Source organism: Fukomys damarensis, unplaced genomic scaffold (assembly GCF_012274545.1).
Source record: "Fukomys damarensis isolate Sample0158 unplaced genomic scaffold, DMR_v1.0_HiC HiC_scaffold_11, whole genome shotgun sequence".
Lineage (NCBI taxonomy): Eukaryota > Metazoa > Chordata > Mammalia > Rodentia > Bathyergidae > Fukomys > Fukomys damarensis.
This window is the reverse complement of record NW_022900923.1, coordinates 46,749,974-46,759,748: the sequence shown is the minus strand read 5'-3', so window position 1 is coordinate 46,759,748 and position 9,775 is coordinate 46,749,974. Positions and strand designations below refer to the sequence as shown.

The 9,775-nt window shown below is 51.0% G+C and overlaps 1 protein-coding gene and 1 long non-coding RNA gene across 2 annotated transcripts; one reads left to right on the top strand and one right to left on the bottom strand.

The window, feature by feature from the left end:
• The first annotated feature begins 57 nt into the window (after nt 1-57).
• LOC104854619 lies at nt 58-4,333 on the top strand. The gene is made up of 4 exons (XM_019205846.2): nt 58-76; nt 112-225; nt 728-889; nt 1,513-4,333. The coding sequence occupies exons 1-4, from the start codon at nt 58-60 to the stop codon at nt 1,881-1,883; spliced, it is 666 nt and encodes a 221-aa protein (XP_019061391.1). The 3' UTR covers nt 1,884-4,333.
• Nucleotides 4,334-5,718: 1,385 nt separating this feature from the next.
• LOC104854577 lies at nt 5,719-9,433 on the bottom strand. Its single transcript, XR_778167.2, has 3 exons — nt 9,353-9,433; nt 6,193-6,248; nt 5,719-5,800 (listed from the first exon to the last, which is right to left on the bottom strand). It is a non-coding gene; the product is annotated as an uncharacterized LOC104854577 (long non-coding RNA).
• Between the last annotated feature and the right edge of the window lie 342 nt (nt 9,434-9,775).

Here is a 9,775-nt window from a genome sequence, read left to right as displayed (position 1 = left end):
CGGCACACAGGGCGCCGGGGCTGCTCCCGGGACTGCCGGGCTGCTGGTCCCGAGGCCATGCTGAGGACACAGCCCAGTGTGGCAGGCGGGGCGCGTACTCCGGACCCTGAGCACAGTTCTTCCTGAAGTGCGCTCTTAGGTTCACACCCGCTTCATTCATCCCCGCTCATTCGCAGCATCTGCACCGCCTTAGGCAGCTGGGCTCACGGGCACTGGCACAGAGAGGTAGGCGATGGCCTGGCGACCCAGTGAACTCCCGGGGCGAGGAGGACAGGCAGGGAAGCCGCGTGGGCAGGACTTGGTCACAGACACCGTCGTTCCCTCTCCCTTCCCAGAGGGGCCTCCGAGCTGCGAGACCGCAGGCTGGCAGGAGGGGCAGGCAGGAGCAAAGCTCACATCATCCTCTCTTTAAGAATGAAAATGCAGCTTCACGGCAGTGGGAGCTAATTTGTGTTTCTCTAGTCAATCAGCCAGTACAGCCAGCACAAAAACAAAAACCTCCAGCCAGCCAGCAAGGCTGAGCAGGAGCCGGGCAGGGAGAGCACTCCTCTGTATGGGCCTAAAGGCACCTGGATGGGCGGCCGCAGGCTAGGCATGCACACGCGCGGGGGTGTGTGTGAGTGTGTGTGGGGGTCGTGTTTAAGGGGTGACCTCCTTCTCCCAACTCCAAGCGTCTCCTGTGCAGCCTCTTAGACTCACATGTGGGCATTGGCTTCTCTGAGCCAAGGTGAGCGGGAGCTGAGGTTTCCCCCCACCTCTGAGGGCGTCACGAGCCAGCCAGCTGCACCGGCCAGCCTTGATTTCCCTCCCTGGACATGGGAGAGCGTTACCCTTCCTTCTCCGTCTCACGTTGCCAGCGTGAGGAAGAGTGACAACGTCACTAAAAGAGGTAAACTGGGGAACTGGACTGTCCAGGGCGGGTGAGGGCAGCCCAGGCCCCCAGGGCTGGCTGTGGGAAGCCTCCCAGGGCACAGGAGCCACCGCGTGCTGTGTTCAAGAGCTCAGAGGGGCGCCACCAGCTCCTGCCTCTGCTGCCCGCCTTCCTGCCTCCCTCCCTCCCTCCATCCTTCACCTTTCTCCTTCTTCCTGTGCTCTTTCTTTTACCCCTGCGTCAGTGTGACCATATTTGCTAAATTAAAAGTCGGGACATGGCCTGACCATGGGCAGCACACGTGGAATTCGGGCATTTTCAGCCCCTGGCTCCACGTGCCCTTCTCCTCGTGCTGCACCCCTGCCCTCCATCTGCTCTGGGCTGTAACTCCACAGCCGAGAGACAGTAGTCGGGGTCAGTGTGATGCCAGCTATCCAGATGTTCGGGAAAGTCAGGATGGTGGGCTTAATGTTTGCAGTTTTGTTTATTCCGAGTGCCCCATGGACAAAATTCAGTAGAAATACATAGATGAATAAGTAAAGACAGCTTCCTCGACCCAAGCCGGGAGTGGCTCGGCACCAGATCTTTAGACAAGCGGCGAGACTCTTTCGCCTCTTCTGTGGGCACTGTTTTGGTGGCAGGCTGTGCCGCCTCACACAAGGCAGCCGGGCAGAAGACTTCCGTGGGGAGAGCACTGCAGCTTGGTTTCTGGCCCCACAGGACCTGGGTATTGGTGAGTGCTGACCTTGGTCATGGTCCATCCGTCCGCACACTCACCCGCCGCGCACCGCCCTTCCGCCCCCTCAGCTCCTTCCTGGCCCTCCGCCCGCCCACCTGGCACTGGCCTTGCCCGCTGGGCCTCGAAGAGGAGCGGAGAGAGGCTGTGCGCTCAGCGCTCAGACTGCACGGTCGGCCCTGCTGGGTGCTTCTCCCAGACCCACTCTGGATCCCCTCTCCACCGCCCCTGGCTTCCTGTTTCTCCACCACGTCCTCTGGCGTGCGGAGGACGTGAGAGAAGGAGGGCACGCTGGTGGCCGGCAGATCTCCTCCCAAACGAGTATGAGTGGCTCAAAAGAAAGCTCTGTGTGTAGCATTTTGAGCAGTGTCCTTTACTTTCCCAGAAGAACTCTTATTGAATGTCTCTCTACAACACGGCAGCCCTCCTGCCAGGGTGCCCAGCAGCCCGCAGCTGAGTGAGCCTGGCTCCCTTCCCGGTGTCCTCCCTCGCCTCTCCACCCCGGGTGGGAGCAGGTGGATCAGAGGCCGAACCACTTGTTAATTCCAGCTCTGGCTGGAAGCTGACCAGGTGGGAGAGGGTAGCGGAGTGGAGGAAGGCCCATGGCTTCTGGAGCTTAATTAAACATTTTTACAAAGTCCAGCCCGGGTTAACCAGCAGTGTACAATGAGACAGAAGCAGTACTGCGTTAGAAGATTAATAAACCAATTAAGGAACGACTGCAGCGGCCTGGTGGCCCCACTGGAGCAGGAGGCGAGTTTGACAGCTGCTCTTTCCTGATGATTGCCACGAATTTCAGAAGTGAAGACAGCCCGGGCTTTCCCGTTCCATAAGAGAATACCCCAGGCTGCTGTCCTGTCTAATCACTCACACAGCTAGTCAAATTGTTCTCCAAGCCTGGGGGGCAGATGTCATGTTTAGCCAACTGGGAAGAAAAGAAAACAAAAACTATTTCTCCTCCTCTGATCCAAAACAAAAACAAAACAAAGCAGCACACCCTGTGAGTCTGCCTACCTCTCCCTTCCCAGGGCTGCAGGGTGGGGTGGCAGCGGGTGGGGGACTTCCTGAGCTCTGGGCTGGCCCTCCAGGGTCAAATCAGCGCCTGGAGTTCCCCGCGCTTTCCCTCTGGCCTGGGTGACTCTCTCTGCCCGCGGCCTGGGGCACAGCTCACAGACAGGGCCTGTGCCCAGTCTGGCGAAGCCCACCCAGTGAGGCAGAGAAGCAGCTGCCCTGTGTGTAGGGCGCGGTGCTCTGGGCCCTCGCTCTTCTCCCGGCAGTCTTGTCTGCTGCAGGAACTGCTCAGAACCGAGACGGAGGGGTGGGAATCAGGCGTCCACTTCCAGGCCTCTGCTCAGCGATGGCCCACACTGCCGGTTAGGTCTCCCGGCCCTGCTGGGACCTAGGGCGGGGCCCTGTGCGGCCTCAGCCACCGGGCCCGGTGCCCACAGTTGTGAGGCTGCTCCAGCCGGGGCCTGGGCAATACAGATGGGCCCAGCAGCCTCTGGAAAGTTCTGGGGAGCTCAGCTTCCTCGAGGGTTGGTTGAAATGTAACAAAGCTGATTCTGCTCACTCCCTGTGTCTGGTGTGTACTAAACGCTCAGTATCATCATCATAATCTGAATACATTAGAATATATATTTATATAAAGCCTCCTGCGCATGAAACATCCCATACGAGACAGGTGCTCGCGAAGCAAAGGCCTCCGCCCCTTCCTTCCCGGGGGAGTAAAGCTTCGGCTGCTGAGTTTCCTCGGATGCCCACTGTGGTCGGGAAACTCACACAAGCGGTGCACACTCCAGTCTGCAGCGTTTCTCCAGGAGAAAGCAGAGCTCCTGAGGGCAAGACGGGGAGACTGAGGAGAGGAGCAGAGCCCACGGGAATCGGGGCACAGCACTGGCTACCAGGCAGCCCCTCTGAGCACCACAGATCCACGCTGCACCCCGAATTCTCCAAGTTAACATTCACGATTTTCTCCACAAGCAGAAATCACTCCAAAGGTTACAATTCAGGGTCTTATAAATACCAACCCTGAAATGAAGCCTTTGTCCCTTATCAAAGTCCCTGGTGGAGTCTGACCACTGCGACACCACGGCTGTCTGCAGATGTTTCAGAACCATGCCAACCAGTTTCTCTACCGTCGGGAGAATAAATGCAATGAATTTTATCAATGCTAAATTAAACAATAGTAAAAATGTATCGGGACTAAATCTTAATGAGATTAGCGTGATGCTAAATATTTCTTTGCGCTGGAACAAGAGTGTAGCAACAATGGTATTCTGTAGTGAAATTTATTTTGCTTTATAGATGTGCATTCTGGCAAACCTTACATGAGCGAGCTGATGGGGATGGAGCGGGTTTTATCAGGGGAACTTTGTAAGTTGTTGGAGCTCTGAGCTCAGGTGCCGCCCAGCACACAGTGACACAGCAGCCCATCCTTGAAAATCATTTTCCTCCTTCAGTTTTGTTGAAATGGAAAATTCTTCCTGAGGGATTTGTCACCCATAATCAGAACCAATCCCTTTCTTAATTTCTGGGGTACCAAAAACTGTCCCAAAATTTTTTCAGTGACTCTTAATTCTCTCTCTCTGTTTCTGTCTCTCTTGGTCTCTGTCTCTCACTTAGAGGCAACATGCTTGTTTCAATCTATTAAGAAAAGGGAGGGAAATTAAAATGTGAGTTTCAATATACTCTTCCCCTATGCAAGTTTTAAAAAATAAAATGCCTTGGGCCGGGGATTTAGCTCAGTGGCACTGTGTCTGCCTTGAAAGTGTGAGGTCCCAAGTTCAATCTCTGGTACCAAGAAAAAAAAAAAGCCTTTATTTTATTATATGCTTTCACAAATCATTTTTGTTAAAACCTCTAGACTCAGATTTACTAATTTAATTTATGAAAAAATGCTGAGTGCATAATCTATTTAGCAAAGCAGACTTACTTTCTGTAAGAAAAATTCTGACTTAAAGTCAAATCAACATTACAAAATATGCTTTGAGGACCAGTATAAAAACTGCTGTAAGAAGGATTACTTCTAATCTTGTATAAAAGATTTACTGAAAGGAGTCAACACCAAAATCACCAAGGGTATGATAGGATTAGTCTATTTTTTATAGTAAATTGTGAAAACAGGAATACATCTGTTTGCTTTTTCTCATACCTAATTTGTCACAAGTAAATGTTATGTGCAGCAAAAACTCTAAGTTATTTATTACACAAAAGCATGACAAAAACTGTTTCATTCTAGTAAACATGCTTGTGCGTGTCTCATGAACTTTAGAATTGGCTTTGGGAATAATTAAGTAAAAATCTTGTATAAAAACACAGAAGTAAGTGCTTTAATTTGATTAGACATCGGAATAAACTCCTCAACTTATTAAGGGAAGGGAAAGAGATACATGGCTGGAAATGAACTGGTCCGGAAGCTGGCGTTTAATCCCTCTTCCCACATTTAATTTTGTTCTTGATTAATGGAGAGGACGTGTAAGAGGGACACATTTTAAACATTTTATAAGATTAAATGGTCTCAGGGTTGATTGTAACTACAGTATGAATCTCATTATATATTTGATAAAATAGGTTTTAATTACCTATTGAATAATGCACACTGCATTCAAAAGAAATCACAGAAAAATCTCATCTCTGGGTTTTACACAGTACAACTTGAGTATGTGGGTGGCCCCACAATAGCCCTTGCAGCATCGGTGTTTGCCTGTAATCTCAGACCTCCAGAGGCTGAGGCAGGAGGGTCGCTGTGAGTGCCCACCGTCTTTCTGACCTGCACCCTGTTAGCACAGCCGGGCCAGCCCGTGTTGCCTCTCCTCCTCCACAGCTTTTCCTTCCCAGATGTCCCGTTCCGGAGCACTGCCTTGGGGCTCTGCCACACATAACCAATGTAAGCAGGGCGAGTGGATGACTCTGGAGCCGCTGGGATTGACGCATGTGTCCCAGTGTCCCATGCAGGCGTCAGGCGGCCTGCGCCGGGGCAGGTGAGAGGTCCAGGGTGCAAAGCTGGAGGAGGGGCCCGCTCCTCCCGGCTCGTCTTCCTCTAGTCCCAGCCTCGGAGGACTTCCCATCGGGGAAGTCTTGGGATCCTGGGACGTTTTTCTTTCTTCCTTGTGTTCCTTTCTTTTTCCGCCTTCTTTGATTTAAATACAGCATCTATGATTCCATTTCTCTCTTCTCGGTATGTTTGTTTATTTCTTTAAAAGAAAAACACAGAGTGGTTATCCTAGAGGGTGCGCTATGCATTTACACGGAACCTGACTCCCAGCCCTGCTTCTCAGTGAGCTTTGTGCGCTGAAGGACTCGCCAGCTAATGGGTCTTCAAGTGAGGAAACCTCCTTGGGATCCCGGAACCGGCCAGGCCCGCCACGCCGGGATGGGTTCGGCCACGTGCGGGAGTTCGGGGAGAGGCAGCCCCGCCGGAGAAGGTGCACAGCCCCATCCCAGGCCAGCTCGGGGAGATCTTGGTTTTGCTCCCAGTGCCGAAGCCCAGCGAGGGGCCGCAAGAGCATGCGCAGTCAGCTGCTATTGCCGCCGAGGTCCTGAGCCTGGCAAAGGGGAGAACCGGGTCGGGAGGGAGAGGACGCACCTGGATTGCTTTGGATTTGGGTCGTTCCCGAACTTACATCTCCAAGGCTCCAGCAACTAAGTGGAAAAGGAAACATTAACGTGGTCGTGCTGTCACATCTGATATTAAACATTTGATTGATATTTTGGACTAAACTGCTGTGGTGTTTGGTATTCTGGAGTTCCAATAAGAGGAAGTTTATACACTTGTGTCAAAGATGCCAAGTAAAAGCACTGAACAATATGAGTTTCATGAAATATTGAAAGATGCTGCATGTATCTGCGCTGGGAGACCTGGGTTTGTGGTGCAGAAGCGGGGGTGGGGGACCCAGGCCCTGATGCGCTGGAGAAACAAAGGGAACAGATTGCTTTGCTCGGAAATTGTAATATGGGCAAGTGTGCCATGGGCACCTTAGCAGGTGAGGTGGGAAAACTGTGCTTCAGTATTTCCCGAATTTATTTGAATGGGGCCCCCTTGTCAAGCACCCTCCAGCGTGCTGCTTAAAAAATAAGGACTGTATGTTTTTCTCACGTGCAGGAGATGTTCAGGTAGGCGGCCCAGGAGCCGTGGCCTCTGCTGTGGCCGGCAGGGCTCCTCCCATCTCTCTGACCAGTGTGGGCAGCTCACTCTCTGTGCTGCATGGCTCTGGGTGGCTGAGGAGGGGCCAACACTGGCCTGTCTGGAGCAGGAGAGCCCGGGAGGCCCTGCTCTGTGACGACTTCTTACAAGTCACTGGTCACAGCCAGTTTTCACAGAGGCGGTAAATGAAGGCCTGGACCTCAGCACACGCTGCCCTGAGTTAAACCAACTTTATAAAGAAAAGCAAGTGGGAGGGAGGGTGTCGGGCGATGTTTCTGCCTAAGGTTTCAAGGAAGTCCTGTTAACTCTGCCCATCTGCCTCATTGAGCATGCTCACCCAGGAGGTGGGCCCTACTCTGCAGATCTCTGTACAACATGCTTCCATTCCCGTCTGGGGCTCAGACTGTGGTGTATGAACTCCTCTGAACCCACCGGTGTGATAAACTTGGTTCCCTCCATCCCTCTCTAAGTGCTGCCCTCCGTTTCTTCATCTCCAGAGACCTTCAGATAGCTGTCACACTTGGCTGTAACAGTATTGTTTGGAGGTCCTGTTTCATCTCCCATATCATCCCTGTATTGTCCCCACTTCCATCAGAACAGGGGGTAGGCAAGGTGGCCTTCCTGGGGGCCATTGTCCCTTCATCAGAGCCAGGCAGCTGGGCGTTGGTCTTCCAGAAAGGGTTCTAGAGTGCACCAGTCTCCCTGGCTTGGAGTCCACCTTTAGCACCATCCCTTATGGGAGGGGGGGGCACAGGAGATTCTGTGTGAGGCTTGGCAGCAGGGGTCAGGCCCATAACAGTCAAGGGGAACAGCACATATCAGCCTGGGCCAGAGCTCTTGATAGAACTCTTTCTTCTCTCAACTGGGATCCTCAGCCAGCAGCCCCAGAGGGAACAATTAGGTTGTTTATCCAAACCTCAGCCACTTTGCTATGTAATTGATTTTTCATTGAATGTATTTAGGAAATGGTTATTTACATGAATACAGGCACACCAGGGACTGTAGCTTCTGATCACAGAAAGTGGGCAAGATGGAGATCAAAGGCCCTGGTGGAGGAGGAGCAGGCTGGGCTCCTGGGCTGAGGCTCTGATTCCACACTGCTCTGTGTTTAGGTAAGTTGTTAACCCTCTGAGCCCTGGGCTTTTTAGACAGGGAAGGGAAATTGACTTCCTGGGTAGGGTTGCTGCGAGGATTAAACCAACAGCGCTCCTAAGATGCTAAGAGTCAGATGTAAGGTGTAAAGTGTGATGGAAAATACAGCAGACATACAGTAAACTAAAACAATTACCCCAATAGAAACCACATGGCTACTAACCCTCCTTAAATCCTCTCCTTCACCTTGAACACACTTTGTTCCTGCCACTTTGAGGCATTTGCTTCCTGAGGTCTTTAGTTCCTGTCCTGGCTGCTTCCAGGTCCTCAATTGACTCAAATTGTTTACCTTTCAAGGTCATTTTGACTTTGGGAAAGAGCCACAAACTGCTTGGTGCTTGAATAAGGTGGACGAGGACACATCACCATTTTTGGGGCCGCCTGTGTGTTAGATGGAACCGGGCAGCAGCGTTTGCGTTTCTGATCACACATCGTGAAAACGCTCATGAAGGCAGACTTCCAGAACTTCTTCAGAAAATGGCAAGAAGCTGGGTGTGGTATCCCACACCTGTAATTCCAGCTCTTAGGAGGCAGAGGCAGGAGGATTGCCACATATGACACGAGCCTGTGCTACATAGTGAGTTCAAGGCCAGCCTGAACTAAATAGCAAGATTGTGTCTCAAAAAACTTAAAAAAAAAAGTGTCATGAACAATGTGTGTTCAAAGTTTCAAACTGAGACGTATTTTGAGGAGGATTAATGATAATGTGTCTTTTATTGTAGTAAATTTTTAAAAATTGAAATATTCGCTGTATATTTTGATCACACAATGTGTACTCAGTATGTTCTGGCTGGGTTGATACTGCCACTATTATTGCTGTTATTGCCCCCGCTGTTACTATAGACAGATGAGTTAGATAGGAGTACAGGCAGCCAGATAGGGCCAGGTCCTCGAGAGGGTCAGGACAGAGGTGAAACACACCACAGCTGCACCGGAGACACATGGCAAAGGGCCAGGCCTCAAGATAAAGACAAGATGACCAGACCTGCTTACGTCCTCAAAGAATAAACCCTGAGCCTAATGAAGTCTAGATAGACACTGGCCACCCTGTAGGTCACTGAGAACCTCTGGACCCACCACTTCCTAGGAGAATCTTGTTCTTTCCTTCCGCACTTGCTATGCGACTTGTCTCCCAATTGGACACATTTGTAGCCTTACTGGATGTTCATGGCTGTGGCCCACGTTGTACCCACGTGGGTTTCACCCTGTAAAACTCCTCTGTAAAGTGGGGCCCCCAGCTACCCAGTTGGGACTCCTCCTGCCCCTCAGGAGTTATTCTATCAATAAATGTCTTCCTACTCTTAACCTCCGCTGTTCCTAGGATTCATTCTTTGATTCCTAGAGAACATACGGTTAACAGGTGGGGAGGTATAATATTTCATATTCCATCTCGGTATTTATTTCCTGTAACACTGGGAGATCCCCCTGCCCCCAGCCTGCCTGATCCTACCTGGCTCTCAGATCTTAGCCCACGTCCACTTCTTCCCTAGAGTTTCCCGGCACGTCTCCAGTCTCTCTCCAGCTACCACCATCTCTGTGCACATTTATGAGATTGCATCTGTAGCACTGTATTTTCAAACTTAGTTATGGGTCACTGAATTTTATTATTATTTTTCCCTCCCTGGACCAGGAAATAGAAAAGTGTAGTCCATGGGGTCAAAATTGGCTTGTTGCCAGTGTTTGTATAGGATGTGAGTTAAGAATACTTTTCACATCTTTAAATGGTGGAGAAAAAAAGTAGAAGAATATTTCGTACTACAAGAAAACTGTGTGAAATTCAGACTTCAGTATGGACAAATAGTTTCAGTGGAATGCAGCCACAGCCATTTGCCTGCACACTTTCCGTGGTTATTTATTCACTGCAACAGCAGAG

What these genes read in the sequence shown, in the direction of transcription:
- LOC104854619 (XM_019205846.2), top strand. An exon ending in ACGGGCACTGGCACAGAGAG is followed by an intron (nt 226 to 727) that starts GTAGGCGATGGC and finishes CTCTGAGCCAAG; the next exon opens with GTGAGCGGGAGCTGAGGTTT. An exon ending in TGACAACGTCACTAAAAGAG is followed by an intron (nt 890 to 1,512) that starts GTAAACTGGGGA and finishes TTTTGGTGGCAG; the next exon opens with GCTGTGCCGCCTCACACAAG.